This window comes from Falco punctatus, assembly GCF_963210335.1.
Source record: "Falco punctatus genome assembly, chromosome: 19".
Taxonomy (NCBI): Eukaryota; Metazoa; Chordata; class Aves; order Falconiformes; family Falconidae; genus Falco; species Falco punctatus.
The window spans coordinates 5,787,286-5,802,367 of NC_137599.1; the positions used below are offsets into that span (position 1 = coordinate 5,787,286).

At 56.2% G+C, this 15,082-nt stretch overlaps 1 protein-coding gene across 8 annotated transcripts; it reads left to right on the forward strand.

Annotated features, from left to right (window-relative positions):
* Positions 1 to 137: 137 nt before the first annotated feature.
* Positions 138 to 12,667, forward strand: LOC308055552 (myosin light chain, embryonic). 8 transcript variants are annotated; one of them, XM_080369661.1, is made up of 7 exons: positions 138 to 5,388; positions 6,180 to 6,207; positions 8,559 to 8,708; positions 9,254 to 9,427; positions 9,636 to 9,713; positions 10,388 to 10,431; positions 11,542 to 12,667. In XM_080369661.1, the coding sequence occupies exons 1-6, from the start codon at positions 5,290 to 5,292 to the stop codon at positions 10,414 to 10,416; spliced, it is 558 nt and encodes a 185-aa protein (XP_080225787.1). In that variant the 5' UTR covers positions 138 to 5,289; the 3' UTR covers positions 10,417 to 10,431; positions 11,542 to 12,667. The 8 variants fall into 8 exon arrangements, 7 of the variants coding, with proteins under 7 accessions (XP_080225787.1, XP_080225781.1, XP_080225783.1 ...); XR_013924558.1 differs by having other exon boundaries at positions 9,636 to 10,431; XM_080369655.1 differs by having other exon boundaries at positions 9,254 to 9,713.
* Positions 12,668 to 15,082: the final 2,415 nt, after the last annotated feature.

Below are 15,082 nucleotides of genomic sequence, written 5' to 3' on the forward strand. Positions count from 1 at the left end.
TGCCGGGAGCTCCACAAACCCTCAGGAGCTGAGTGTCCCTGGCCCCATCCCGCGCCCATCGGGTGGCACAGCATTTCCCATGGCACAGCCAGCTCTACCGGGGCTGGCTGACCCATGTGCGGGGCAGGGACGCTACCTTTGATCTTCTCCAGTTGGGCTTTTATGTCTCTCTGACATTTCTCCTTAGCTTCCACCAGGAGATAGATCTGCTCTTCTTTTGTGAGAACATCATCAGGGTCGACCTGCCAAGACAGAACTGAAGTGGTCAGGCCAGCCGTGCCAGCCAGCAGCTCACCTTGGGTCTCTTCTTCGTGCTCACAGTTTAGAGATTAACCCTCCCCGGGAGACCTCGGCCCACCCTGGTGACCCCCATGTCCCCAGAGAGCTGCCACCGTCTGCTCAGTGACATGAGCCACCCGCGGCTGGGATCTGGGATCCAGGAGCTGGGAGCGAAGCTGCTCCGTGCCACCCCGAAGGTGGCAGATGAGGACACCCACAAACGCTTCCCAACCCAGAGCAGGACCCATGTTGCTTCTGCTGCCGCAAAAGACCCAGCGCTCCCCGCACAACCCCCGCATCCAGGTAACCAGCACCAAATCCGACAACGTGAGGGCTCAGGGGCCGACAGAGGAACGTCATCTCCTGATGTGGGACCAACGCTCTGCCCAGCCCCACAGCGTGGGGGTCTCACCATTGAGCAGGACCATCCCTGGGGCAAGGAGCGAGAGTGAAACCAGCGCAGCCACGGGCAGGGGGACAGGAGCACATGTGGAAGTGGATGCGCGTGGTACGGCTGTGCTCCCCCAGCCCTCCCCGGGTGAGTCCAGCTTCCGTGGCTCGGGGTAGATTCGAAGGACACGGGGAAGAGAAAAGCGCTGCCCCCCGTCCTGCTCTCTCTGCTCCCTCTTGCAAGGCTGGGGCCGACCGCAAGCCGCCCTCCCACCTGTCCCTGAGCGGTTAAAAAATGCACGTCCCTGCGCAGCTCTGTGCCAGAAACCAGCGGTACGCTGGGCTTCTGCCAGCAGCGCTGGATGTGCCCGTTGCCCCCCGAGCACCCCAGGCCGGGTCCGGCACCCCGGCCTGCAGCAGAAAGCAGGTGCCCAGTGCCGGGAGCTGCACGATGCAGATGGGTGCAGCCTGCAGCGCCTGCAGCTCCTGGTCACACCGCACGTGCAATCATCTGTTGGGCTGGGATGCTGGAAGTAGTTGGGAGCCAGGATGAGGAAACAGCTTTGGAAGTGGAAAGGAGCTGGGACGCAGCGGGGTCATGTCCTGGGCTGCCTGCAGGTGAGCGCGGCCAAATCCTGCCCCAGAGAGGAGATCCTGAGCGCTCACTTGCGCTTTTCCCAAAAGCATCCGAGGCGGGGGGAGGGGGTGTGTGGGGGTGGCTGGTGAGGGGCATAGGGCAGGAGTGAGGGTCCTGGGGCTGCATCAGCAGGGTGGGGGCACAGCTCTGGGAGATGCACCCGGGTGCACCCAGCTCTGCCCCTGCCACACGCCCCCAGCCTCGCCTGCACCACCATGAATCGCCCCGCACTTTCTGCTCCCCCAACGCCTCTGAGGCTGCCAGCCTTGCCCTGGATGCTTCCAAGAAATGGAAAAGCCGTTACATCGCGGCGGCGCGGCGGCTGCTGGAGACATTTTAGCAGGAGCGGAGAGCCTCTGCCCTCCCACCCGGCCCCTGCTCAGCACCTCTGCGGAGCAGGACGTGCAGCAGGGGGACACATGGCCCCGACCGGAGCAGGTGGCACAAGTAGCAGTATTTAAAGCCAGGAGAGGGACCAGAGGAACCCACAGGGCCACGCAGACTTACCAAAGCCCACGCAGAGCTCAGGAGGCAGCAGCAGAGGAGGGCCGCCGTGGTACCTCCCACGGGGATGGATGTCTCCATGGTCCCACCGTATCACTGGGACGGGGACCTCACGGACGGCGAGCTGGCGGGAGCAAAGTCCTTGCCTGGGGACAAGCTGTCTGCACAGCCCCAGTCGCTGCCAGCCCGAGGCCGCGGGCGATGGAGAGGGCTGGGGTGTTCAGCAGGACAGAGCATCTTCTGGGAGCACCTTCCCAGCTGCCCTCCCCGTCGGGGCGAGGTGGCAGTGGGGGCACAGCCCGTCCCTGGCAGCACCCTGGGGTGAACCCCCTGCCCTGGTGGGCACTGCCCCGGCAGCGCTACAGGGATCTGCTGGCAGGCTTGCTAGGCAGGGGGGGTTCTTCCCCCCCCATGCTTGCTCCTATTCACCCTCTGTGTCTCGCCTGCTTTAAGCAGCTCCTGCCGCATGTGCAAACAATCCCCGTTCAGATGGGGATGGCAGAGGTTTGTTGGCTCAGCCCTAGGTGCTAAAATCCTCTTCATTCAAGGCAGATTCCTCTTCTCTTTTCAGAAAATTCTCTCACTGCCTGGTGGCTCATTTTTCAACTGTCACAGCATCCCCCCAGCGCCCCAGCACTGCTCAGTCCCCTCCAGCCCCAGACTGGTCTCAAAGAGCTGAAGGAAGGTGGGAAAAATCCCAGTGAGGTGGCTGGAGGTAGGGAGGCAGGGTGTGCGAGCACTTGAGCATCACCTCCGACACTGATGCTCCTGAGGTGGGATGGCTTTCAGGCAGATGCCAGTTTAACCCTTTTCCTTCTCTCGGGATTGGGGCATGTTTTGGGGAGACGTGCTGGGATCAGTCCCACTTCCCACCGGGACCAGCATCCTGCTGCCTTTGTGTGTTTGCTTTGCAAAAGGGCCTCGCTGCACAACTGCACTTGGCCCCCTGCGGCGCGGGGCTGGTGGCTGTGCTGGGGTTAGAGGGATGGTGCTGGCAGCATGGAGCTCCCACCCTGCTGGGCACCTCGTGCAGCCTGTGGACGGGATGAGCCGAAGTGGCAGGGCCAGGCGGTCCTGGGCCATCAGGTCCCACCTGATGGCTTAGCCCTTAGCACGCCCCAACCCTGAGAGAAGGAAAAGGGTTAAACTGGCATCTGCCTGAAAGCCATCCCACCTCAGGAGCATCAGTGTCGAGGTGACGCTCAAGTGCTCGCACACCCTGCCTCCCTACCTCCAGCCACCTCACTGGGATTTTTCCCACCTTCCTTCAGCTCCTTGGGACCAGTCTGGGGCTGGAGGGGACTGAGCAGTGCTGGAGCGCTGGGGGGATGCTGTGACAGCTTAAAAATGAGCCACCAGGCAGTGAGAGAACTTTCTGAAAAGAGAAGAGGAATCTGCCTTGAATGAAGAGGATTTTAGCACCTAGGGCTGAGCCAGCTGCTGGTCCCACCACAGCTGACGCCGTCCCCATCAGAGCCGTCCCTTGTCACCTGCATCCCCTCAGCAAGGCCCCAGTGCTGTCCCCTGCTTTTAGGGATGATGCGGATGCTCAGGTGCTCCCACCACCCTGCCAGCTTGAAAACCTTGTGTCCCCCCAGCAGCCCAAGCACCTCCCAGGGAAATGGAGGCACCAAGCAGGGTGGTCCTTGATCCCCAAGCAGGTCGTCATTAGTGGGATGAGGCTGAAATCCGAACGCGTGGTGCCAGACCCCAGGGAAGAGCAGGCTGCCAAGCCCGGAGCCTGTCCCCTAGCCGGTGTAATCCATGGCCAGGCACCTTCTTCCACCTCCGTGGGTGCCAAAACGCTGCCCAGAGCAAAGCCACCACGTGGGTGCTGACACCAGCCTAGCAGCATCGCTCTGCCAGGCAGCACCACAGCTCCAGCACGCTCGTCGGGATGCGGCATGGGCACGTAGGGCAAGAGAAGGGACAAGCAGTTAAATTGCAGGATTAATGTTTTCTGAAGGCTTTTCTGAGCACTGATTTCCGAGCCAGGAGCTGCCAAGGAGCAAGGAGAGAGTGAAGCTGAGGTTATTTCAGGGTCGGATGGGTGGGTGCATAGATGGATGCTGGCGGCGGAGGGGGTGCAGCAACGCTCAGGGGCAATGCGATTCCCACTGCAGGCAAAATCTGACCCAGGCTCCGAGTTTACAGTTAGCAAAACACGTTGGGTTGGGGTTTTTTTGCCAAATTACATGCTATATTATAGCGAGATCTGGAAAGCAATCGTTGCGAATGACACCCACGGAGGTGCATCATCCAGCCCTCTCAGCTCCCTGAATCCACACTAGCAATCGTGAGATGATGGCAGACAGCAAATGTCCCAGCAGTTTGTGGCTGCTCCCTCCTCCTGAAAGACCCCGGTCACCCAGCTGGTGATGGCTCAGCCTCCACCTTGAGCAGCATGGGGGGGCTCTGAGCACGGGGCTGAGCTGGTGACACCCCTGTTCCCACCTCTCGTAGCCCTGCAGCAGCTCCCAAACAGCAGGATTAGACCTACCGGGTCATGCCAAGCCTGAGCCGCTGTGATACAACGTGACCTGAACCAGCCTGACTCAGCCACCTGAAAACACAAATATAACTGTGTTCTGGAATGCTGAACCTTGATGACTTCTGCCTCTTCTGCAGGTCTTCAAACAGTTGGGAGAGGAGGGTGAGAGTAGGAGCATCTCCCACCAGAGCCTGCCCAGCGCCTGGAGAGGAGCTGTCGGGAGACCCTCTCACCCGCTCTGCCCCGCAGGTTTTCAGATGCTTGGGACGAGCGGTGCGGGGCTGTTAGAGGTGCTGAGCTGATGAATTAAACCCCTGGCTTTAGCCATTGCTTGCATCACCCTCATTAACCATCCTGATGGAGGTGAGCACGGCTTCTCGCCCGCAGCGTGGCCTTTTCCAGGGCACAAGCCCAGCCCTGGGGAGCAACTGGGGCAAACCAGACCCCCAGCACGAGGCTGGGGGGGGGGCGTTCAGAGGGGACTGAGCTTCTTTGGAGTGGCACTTCATAAATCCTGGCCTTACAAAGGGCTCTGCAGCATCTGCCCTTGCAGGCCTCCTACAAACAGACGCGCTTCTCCCCAGGGGTATTGCGGCAGGTCTATCAGCCATCGTGTTGCTATTTTCTTGCCAGGCACCCGCGGCCGTTCACGTTTAGGTTTCCAGTGATCATTTAGCAAGCAGCCCCCATGCAGCCCACCCAGCACAGGTGCTGGAGGGGGAGATGTCCCCCCTTTTGTGGCTGGGGGGGTGGCTGGTGGCTTTGCCGGGAGCTGATGACAATGGGCAATTGTCAAGTTGGGGCCCCTCTGGTTTGAGTTTTTTTCCTTTTATAGTAAGTAGCAGTTGCTCCAGCAGCTGGCCGCCCCCCCGGTGAGGACAGGGCTCCGTATATAAGGCAAGGAGCAGATTTGCCTTTCATCCCTCTGGCCGGCTGCTCTGCTGTGTGGGCAGGACTCATCCCTGCATCTCCGCACAGACCTGGCGCCATGCCGCTCAAGAAACCCGACCCGAAGAAGGAAGCAGCCAAACTGGCTCCATCCCTGGAGCCACCCAGGGAGCCTGCCTTCAACCCTAAGAGCGTGAAGGTGAGTGAGGAATGAAGATGTCACCCTCTTTCTTCGTGCCTGTCATCTGCCAGGCACGGGCAATGCGATGCTCCACACAAATGGCATTAGCCAGGCTGAGAGCCAGGGCTGGAAGGGGAGCATTATCAGACTGCACTGATGCAGGGGCTGGGAGCGCTGCTCACCTCGCTGAGGGGGAGTTTCAATCCTCCCCGGTGCAGCCCGGCTCAGCACCCACCCTGGGCAGCTGCTCCGCTGCCCGGCCGTGGGGTTGAACACCCCACAGCTCCTGGCTGAGACGCTCTGCTGGGGCCCCAGCAGCACTACAAAGATTTTCTGCCACCCACCATCTCCATCCTAAAGTGTTTTGCTGCCTGCATTGTCTCCTCCACGTGAACGCATCTTTTACCCCAGTCTCTACAAGGAGCGAGCCTTTGCCCGTGATCCCTCGGGATACAGCCACATTTTTAAGCCAGAGCTGTGGCAGGAGAGTTATCCAGAGCAGGCTCAGCATGGAGGCTGTTTAATCACTTGAACTAGCCATCAAGCCTTCAAATACCATCCCTTCCATCCAGAACAGCCCCGGCCCTGGTCTGAGCATCCCTGCTGCCTGCGCCCACCCCCCCCCCCCCCTCCCCCGCCACGCTGCTGCCGGTTGTGCTTCCCGCAGGGATCCCAGCTCACAGTGAGGGCAGGAAGGCTCCCGGGCACCAGGCACGGAGGGGAGGGAGAGGTTCAAACGCAGGGGAGAGCCCCCTCACCACCCCCATGGCACCACAGCCCTCACGCCTGGCTCTGTTCTCTTCTGACAGATTGAGTTCACCGCCGAGCAGATTGAAGGTAAGTGCAGGCTCCACCTTCCCCAGTCATGGCATCAGAAATGTGGGCTCCTTTTTCCAGGCAGTTTTTCACAGCAGACACGAGATCCGAGGCCCCACACACCAGATCCCCTCCTGCAGGAAAGCCCAGCAGGGTCCGGGTACCCCCTTGCCCCCAGCAGGCTGCTCATCCCGAGGGATGGGCTGGCCAGGTTACCCAGCATGAAATCGGAAAACTGGTCCCCAACCAGCACCAGCTGGTAAGGAGATGGGAAAGAGCACTGGTGGGAAGGGAGGAGGCAGGAGAGGGGGCGATGGCGGTGGGGAGCGGGAGGCAGCGCGGGGGTTTAGCTGGGACACATTCAGGGCTGGCAGGAGCAGTGGACGCATCCTGGCTCCTTGCTCGGCGCTGGGGGAGCCCCAGTTGAAGAGGATAATCCCAGCTCCAGAGCCTGGCAGGGAAAAGGTATTTTTCCATTCATGGTGAGAGATGCAGCCTAGTTCAAAGTCTGGGATTCACGTGGGAGGAGCAGAGCCTGGCGATGCAGGGGCAGCCCCGCGCCGAGGGGCTGAGCTGAGACTGGGTTTTCTTATCTCCCCACGGCCAGTTTTAATGCCTCTGTATAGATAAGGGAAGGGACAAATCTGAGGGCAGACCCCGGTGGGAATACTGGGAGGAGGAGACGCAGTACCCTGCAGGCTCGGCCCCCAAACCAGCTTTTGGAAGGAGAAAAAAGAGCCAGTGGAAATGTGAGCAAGTTAAAATGTGAAGATACTTGGATTTCAGCTGCAGCGTGGTCCCAGCACTCGTGATGTGCTCCTGTGGCTCCACCAGCTGGGAGCGACACCGCTGAGCACCCTGGCCGCGGTGCCTCTCAGCCCAGGGACTCACATGCGGTGATGTCCCCCATGACGGCTGTCACTCGTGGAGATGGAGCCATTGTGAGGTCAAGTGGGACAGCAGCAGCAGCCTGAGGTGCTGGGGGGGGCCATGGACAGGGCTACAGGGACACAACAAGAACATCGTGGGGACAGGTCCATGGGATGGTGAAGCTCAGCAGAAGATATAAGGATGCCAAGTAGAAAATGTAACAGATCCAAAGCCCTGCGCCAGGATTTCCACCAAACCCAAGGCGATGCCTACCAGACCTTGATGTCTCCATCACCACATAGAGACTGTGATCATCTCATCCCACCCAACAGCAGGAGGAGCAGCAGCTCCACTTTGAATGAACTGCTGCTGGACATCATGAAGAAGATGGACCAGAACTTGGAATTCATTAGTGCCATGGACAAGAAACTCACAGCTCTGAGTGCTCACGTGGACAGGCAGGAAAGTCTGGTTACCTGCTTGGGCCAGGCAGCTGCTCCGGTGGACTGGCTGGCCTGCAGGCAGAGGCTGAAATCCAGAAGAACACAGAGCATCTGCAGCAGGAAACCCACCAGGTCCCTGCCTGCACGGGGCAGCTGGGGTGGCAGGTGCCGGCCACCAGCTTGACTTGCCTGCAGAGGAGGGTAAGGGCTTGTGGGGGGTGGGGGCGGTCCTGGAGGACTGGTTTCTCACATTTTGCACCTCAGCACCAGTGAGGACCCTGTTGTAGCGTAGAAGATCTTCTGGGTTGCAACAAGAGGCAGCAACTAGGCTCTGAGCAGCGCAGGTGCGTGGCTGTCCCCGCAACCAGCATTGGGATTAGAGAGACTCCAGCACGGACCAGGAAGCTGAAAAGCATCACGCAGAGAAGCAAAGCCGTCCTTGCTGGTCCCAAATTTAGGCCCCCTTCCTCCGGGTAAAATGTAACACTCAGTGGCATGATAATTTACGGGAACCGGCTTGGAAATTAATCTGTGTCCTTCCACGCAGGGCTGGTGTGACATGCGCTCTGCAGGGCGGAGGGGGGACATGGTCACCCTTCCCCAAGCAGGAGCCACACTGTGCTGTGCCTGCCCTGCTGGAGCCGGGGGGACACCAGCAGAGCCCAGGGGCTGAGGCAGGGGTCGTGAGGCGCAGCGGGGAGGGTCAGGGGTCCCCAGAAGCCCGGGATGGAAAAAAGGAAGAGTGAAGGGATGTCCTGCAGCAGAGACAGCAGCCTGCACCTGCAGCTGGCACGCGGCGGTGCAGGAATCCCAGCAGGTCATCCAGCCAGCTCCACATGGGTGGCAAAACCTGCTCAAGAAGCTGATCAGCCTGCTGAAGGAGGCTGGCAAGCCTCAGCAGCTCGTTGCCAGCACCGGGCTGCCTGCCCGGGGCAGCAGCGGTGGGTGCAGAGGGCACCCACCACGGTCGTGTCCATCCCTTCCCTGCCTGCCAGGCAGGACCTGGTTCGGTGGGGTGGGAGATGAGGCTGGGGACATCTGAGCTCTTCTGTCCCACAGAGTTCAAAGAAGCCTTCAGCCTGTTCGACCGGACGCCAGCGGGAGCCATGCAGATCAGCTACGCGCAATGCGGGGACGTCCTGCGGGCGCTTGGCCACAACCCCACCAACGCAGAGGTCCTGAAGGTGCTGGGCAAGCCCAAGCCAGAAGGTGACAGCAAACTGGGGCAGCCAGGACAGGGTGGGACAAGCAATCCCTGCGCTCCCTGGCAGCAAGTGAAGGATTATGTCTGCCGTAGGAAGAACCCTATGAGATGAAGGAATTGGGAAGGGAATGATGCGGAGAGGCTTCATTCCTGAGTAATTCCTTCGCTCCCCTCCCTGTACCACAGCTGATGTAAGGGATAGGTGGTCCTCACCCAGGGGTGGTGGCAATTGATGCTTAGCAGACCGTATCCTGAGCTTGTGCAGACTGGTGTAACCTGACAGGTCCCAGTGCAGCTGCATTGCCCTGGTGACAGAGGACCTACCTGGTGGTTTTAATTTGGGGCTGATATCAGCAGTCTGCGTGCAGTCCCCAGATGTTAATACTTCATTCCTCATATAGATCTTCCAGTCTCAAGTGTAATATACTTGTGGGGCTTCTCCCCTTACTTAGATGGAAATATGACCAGGAAGGTTAGCCAGGAGATCCTCAGAGGCTGACTTCAGCCTAACGCTGTTGATCTCTGACCCCATCTCCTCCTCCCCTTCCAGAAATGAACACAAAGATGCTGGACTTTGAGACCTTCCTCCCCATCCTGCAGCACTTCACCCGCAACAAAGAGCAGGGCACCTTCGAGGACTTCGTGGAAGGGCTGCGTGTCTTCGACAAGGAGGGCAATGGCATGGTGATGGGAGCCGAGCTGCGCCATGTGCTGGTCACACTGGGTACGGGCTGGCCCTGGGGGGAGCATCCTCAGTTATCAGACAACCATTGCACCTTGGTCCTCTCTCCACAATCTCCCACCAGCATTCTCCAGCTCCCTTTTAAATCCCCTTTTCCCTCCTCTGGTGGCTTTGCCTCTCTGGAAGAAGGACAGGAAGGTGCTGGTGGGCTGAGAACTCTTCTTCTCACCTCTCCATCCTTCTCCTCCAGGGGAGAAGATGACAGAAAGCGAGGTGGAGCAGCTCATGGCAGGACAAGAAGATGCCAATGGCTGTATCAACTATGAAGGTAGGAGCAAGAGATTCCTGTCAGGGCCATCTCGGACACAGTTGTCTTGTCTTAGGGTGCAACATGTGTCCTCTGCAAGGACACTGGTGATCACTGAGACCATCCTGCAAAGCTTCTCCAAGGAGAGCTGTGAGACATGTCAGCTGGGGTGGGAACAAGGTGGTTGTGCCAGTGATTTCCAGTAAAAACAGCTGAAGACAGCATGTTTCCAAAGGTTTGGAGACTGTTTTATCCCCAGTTTTGGCACTGTTTCATTGTAAGCTATCAGAAATAAACAAAGCCAGCATCTTTCGCAGCAGAGGCTAATTGGGAACATTTGGAGATCCAGATTGTTCACAGTTCCAAGAGGGTGAAAATCTGGCACAGGGAGGTGGTTAAATCTGGGAACCCCTAAAACTGGAGGGCATTGAGGAAAAGAGGGTACCCATTTCCCTTGGCCTCAGAAAACTGGGGATAGTGGTACTGGCTCGTCTCCAAGAGGGGTTTGTTATCACTCTAACCAGGTTTGGGGTGGCTTGTAAAGGTGGAAACAGAAGGAGAAATCTCAGTCCTGGCAGCACACGTCTCGTCCCTGGGGTGCCCTGGGCTGAGGGTATCCCCTGCTGCCACTCTGCCCACCGCAGCTCACAGCATGTTTTGACCTCTCACGCTCTCATTTCTCGTTCCCTCCTCAGCTTTTGTCAAGCACATCATGTCTGGCTGAAAGAATAAACTTCAGGTGAGCTTATCAGCGTCTCCTGCTGCTTACTCTGAAATTGGAAATGCTGCATATAACAGCCAGGGGCAGAGGAACCAAAACCCAAACCCCACAAGCAACCACGCAATGCTACAGGAATAATCCCGGCTCTGAAAGCACAAAAAGCTGTGTGCATGATAACGAACCTCGTTTGTAGCTCATGCCATTTAAAATGTATGGGGACAGCTCCAACCCCGTGACTGTCAGTCATGGTCTGGTTAATTGTGTCGATTCTCTGCTCAGAAGGAAAGAGGTTGGTGTGGCTTATGGCGATACATTTTCTAACCCACCAGGAGCTAAGGTGGTCATCAAACAGCAGCCAGTGGAAATAAATATTTAAAAACCTGCAGCAGTGGATGGCTTCACGCTAAGAAAATACTAAGTACTTAATGAGGAAATTTCTGAACTAGCAAGTATCCACATTCCCATTAACATTAGAAAGAATATGGAACCATGTGCCATTGATGCCTGTTAAATTTTTTTGTGTTTCTCTAAGTCTGCCTAAGGAAAACAGAGAAACAGGTTTCTTTTAGGGTGAACTATCCCTCTGAAATCTATTAAATTTAACAGAAAATCCAAGTTACTAAGAGTTACTCCAGCCTCCCCTGACATAAGACGGTGTCTTATGGTGTTGTTATCTCACTTACTTTTCTTAAACTTTTCTCCTCTCTTCAGCTGTAAGAAAGGCAGAAGGCCAAAACAAAAAAGAAACAAGAAAAATAAAATGACCTGCAGATACTGCTAAATACACAAGTTAAAATATTTTAAAATCCGCCCCCTCTATACAAATTTCTTTAAACATCAGAAGGGTAAAACAGAGACTGACACAAGCCTGAACTTTGAACGTTCAGCATCCTTTTTATCTTGTTTCTAATCCACTTCTCTCTGGTTCCTGTTTATTAGCTCAGCAATACAGGTGGTTAGGTGGCAAATGCTGCTAGGGAGATTTAATCCTACGCAAAACTATCTGCAGGTAACACCGGGTTTTTAACGGTGTGGAATTACAGCTATTGGCATTTTGTGTTCATCTGGGAAGGAGCACTCTCATCTCAGAGATCCGCTGTGTTCAGCTCTCTCCTGCTTGTCCCCCAGGCTCTCGGCACTGTCCGAGCCCACTGAGCGCCGCCAACAGCAAGGTTTGTCCCTTGCTCCCTGGATGTCACACGTCTGCAGAGATGTTTTGCATGAGCCACCATGAAGAGTTGGCCTCCACGTGCGTGCACCTAAGCCTCGGTATACAATGAGACATCTGCAACTTGGCTTTAAACCTTAGGTCATTCTTTTCAGGCTTTTTCTGTGACGTTTGGCTCTATTAAACTTCATTCCATCCTCCCTTAAATGGTATCACTCCTTTGGCTTTGGGCTGCTCATTGCGGGGTAGATGGAAGAGACGTCTCAGTCACCACCAGCTGTCAGAGATAGCAGGATGTTCCTGCAGAGAGGGGAAAAAGGCAGGTTTTGTGACTGTGAGATGTGAGGGAGGGGTTCGGACTTGGGGGTGAGGGTCTTTGTTCATCACCCCAGCCTCAGTGGGGGGCCAGGAGCTGGGCTGCAGTCTGGCCACGTCTTACTGATGGAGCTAGTGTGAGGGGCAGGTTGTGTCCAACAGAGCCCCTGCTCTTGGGAGGTTCTTCCCCTCCTCTCTGCCCTACACCCAACCCTTTTTCAGACCTGTAGCTCACCCACCCTACAACATGCTGCACCATGAGCGTTCCCTCCAGGTCCCGGCTGAACTGCAACATGGAGCAATGAGGGACCTGCCTGGCCCTGCCACTGTCCCCGTCATGGGAGAGCCCAGCAGGCACCTCTCCTCCATCACCATCCTGCCTGCCCCAGCCAGAAAAGGCCAGAGACCGTTTAAAAAATAAAACCAAAAAACAGAGAAAACATTAAAACCATTCTTTTTTCTATATCATTGATAGGTTCAAAGGTCTAGTTTTGAAGGTTGGTTTCCAAGAAGTTGAATCCTGAAGAATCAGCAAGGGGGAAGAAAAACGGGGAAGTGATGGGTATTTCTGGGCCAGGTCCCACCTCCACCCTCGTGGCATGGGATGGCAGGTCCCTGGAGTGTGGGTAGTGTCCTGCCTGGGATGGAGCCCAGTCAGGACAGGGCTCCCTGGATGGTTCCTCTCCAGGCAGACAGCATGTCCGCAGCCAGAAGCTGTCTGGGGGCTGTGCAATGCAAGCTGGTGGTTCTCCCCCTATTCTTACCTGCAAAAAAATCATCACAGCATCATTAGAAGTGGTAAATAATTCATGACAGATAACTCAGCCCTCCCATCAGAGAACATCTGGGAGCAGAAAACATTTTTCTTTGATTTGTTGCTTATTCTAACATCCTCGCTCCGTGACTTTGACTAGAAATTGAAGGTGTTGTGCTCCAATGTGGTTGACTTCAGCTGCCACTTGCTCGTTTCTGTGCAGTGACTGAGTAACAGCTGCTTTCAATTCCCACTGTTTGATTCAAATGCTCATAAAAAGCAACATAAGCTGTTTATAGATGCAAGATTAGATTTTAGCTTCTGTCTGTGGTATTTCTACAGCTTCCATCAGGGAGAATCTGGGCATCTCAATGTCTTTAATGCACTATCAGTGCTTTAACCTGTTAAAGCACAACGGTGACAGGGTGAGAAAGGACGCTGCTTGCTGCACACTCACTCCAGGGTCACGTTTGCCCTTGCCGCTACTGTGGCATTGACTCCTGCAGAGGAACGTGCTGTTGCAGGGAGGAATGAGCAGGGGAGAGGCGGGGGACCTGCCTGAACTTGCAGAGGAAATCCATAGCAGAGACTGGGGGCCGTGCTAGCTGTGATACTCCTGCTCTGGCAAGCCAAGAGGCTGCACTGTCGCTCCTACATGCAGAGTATGAGCCTTGCATTTGAGCCGCCAGCTTCTGTGCAGACAGGAATGACACTGTAAATTAAAACCAAAGAAACTCCTGCAAAGAGACAGAGAGAGAGCAAGCAGTGGAAGGTGACAGAGAACTAGAGAAAAATGTGAGGGCTGTGAAATCCAGTCTTTGAAGCATCCTTGGGGTAACAGCCAGCCATGCTTTGTTTTGGGGACCTGTTCTGTCTCTTTAGGATAAAGCAGAGCTGATTTGTACCAGAGGAGGTTGGAATGATGCACTTGTATATACCTCTATATCTCTACAGCTGTGTACCTCTATATGTGCCTCCATGCCCTGCCTCCTCCTCTGAAAAAGCTGAAGATCCCAAGGAGCAAGCAGTTTTAGTCCCACAAAGATTTATAAAAAGCATCTGTGGACACCAGTGAGTGGCCCCGCATGCTGACCTGCACTTCAGGACTGGAAGAGTATCTATACATCGAGATGTCCCAAGACAATAGTCAACACTGTCCTTTTATAGTTCAGACGCTTTACTTGAAGTTGCAGAAGACTCTGAGGAGAGGTAAAAGTAACCCCTCGCTCTAAGGAGAGCCTGTGGCTGTATCTCTCAGGCTGCGATAAGAAAGACACTCATACCAAAGATGGTCTGGATGTCAGCAGTTAGTGCTGTGCCCTGTGAAATGGAAGAGACAGATGGAGCCAGCTTTCATCCTGAGGAGTTATCAGCAGTGGCTGGCAGGGCAGTGAGATTGGGGTGAGGATGATAAGTAGACTGTGCTCCTTGAAAGGCTCCCTCGGACCCCCAGACCCACGTGCGCACACATCACCATCATCATCATCAGCGTGTGAGGCCAAAGGCCTTTACGGAAGGCAGACACTTCACTGTATCGTGTCATCTGCAGCGTTTGTGTCTGGCAAAATGACTCGGGTCAACCCCTGATAGCGAGCCAGGTATCTATCCCAGGGGAAAGCACTGCTCCATGACCCATTTTGTTAGTTGTTTCAGGTCAGGGATTGAAGAAAGCTTTGCCTTTCCTTGCTAACCTGCTCACACCCTGAAAGCAAACACCTGCAGATTTACTGGAGGGATAACAAGCTTGTAAATATGCTTTTCAGAAATGCAGAGAAAGATGTGTAAAGAGAGCAGGGAAGCAGGCAGGCCAAGCCCTCCCGCTCTACACACAAACTTTAAACTTAAGCACCATGCACGCAGCTTTTATTCTCATGTAAGGGGATGCAGCCCCCTGCTCTGGCATGTGCTCTGTGCAGGGCTCAGCAGCACGGCTGGTAGTGCCAGGATCCACCCTCAGGCAGCGGAGTGCACGTTCAAAAGGTGCTGGGAGGAGCACGACAGAGCAGAACCTGTGTGCGTGGGGGTGTGTTGCGGGTGCTGATGTGGTGCTGTGTGACTGGGCGCCCGCAGAGGGGTTTGCAGAAGGCAGGGCTCTGCCAGTTGCGGGTGGCTATCGGTGGGTCAGTATTTGTAAGTGTAGTTGTGCATCTTTATTGCGTCCTTTTGGGCAAGGAAGAGCACTCGCTCTGTGCCAGACGCTGCGCCTTCCAACAGCCCCAGCGTGTGGCTGGCAATGACGAGGTGCCCCTTACTCCTGGCTTCGGTGGCGGCACCCGCACGGGCCAGGGGAGGGGGCAGCATGTCGGTGCGGGTGAGGGAGACCTTGTCTGCCCTGAGGGTGAGGGGGCGCTGGGACAGGCTGCCCAGAGCGGCTGCGGGGTCCCCGTCTCTGGGGACACCCAGAACCGCCGGGCGGCTCCGTGCAGCCTGCT

Coding starts and splice junctions, on each gene's coding strand:
- LOC308055552 (XM_080369655.1), top strand. CDS start 5,290: ATGCCGCTCAAGAAACCCGACCCGAAGAAGGAAGCAGCCAAACTGGCT. Junction 6,208..8,558: donor CACCGCCGAGCAGATTGAAG/GTAAGTGCAGGC, acceptor TCTGTCCCACAG/AGTTCAAAGAAGCCTTCAGC. Junction 8,709..9,253: donor GGGCAAGCCCAAGCCAGAAG/GTGACAGCAAAC, acceptor CTCCCCTTCCAG/AAATGAACACAAAGATGCTG.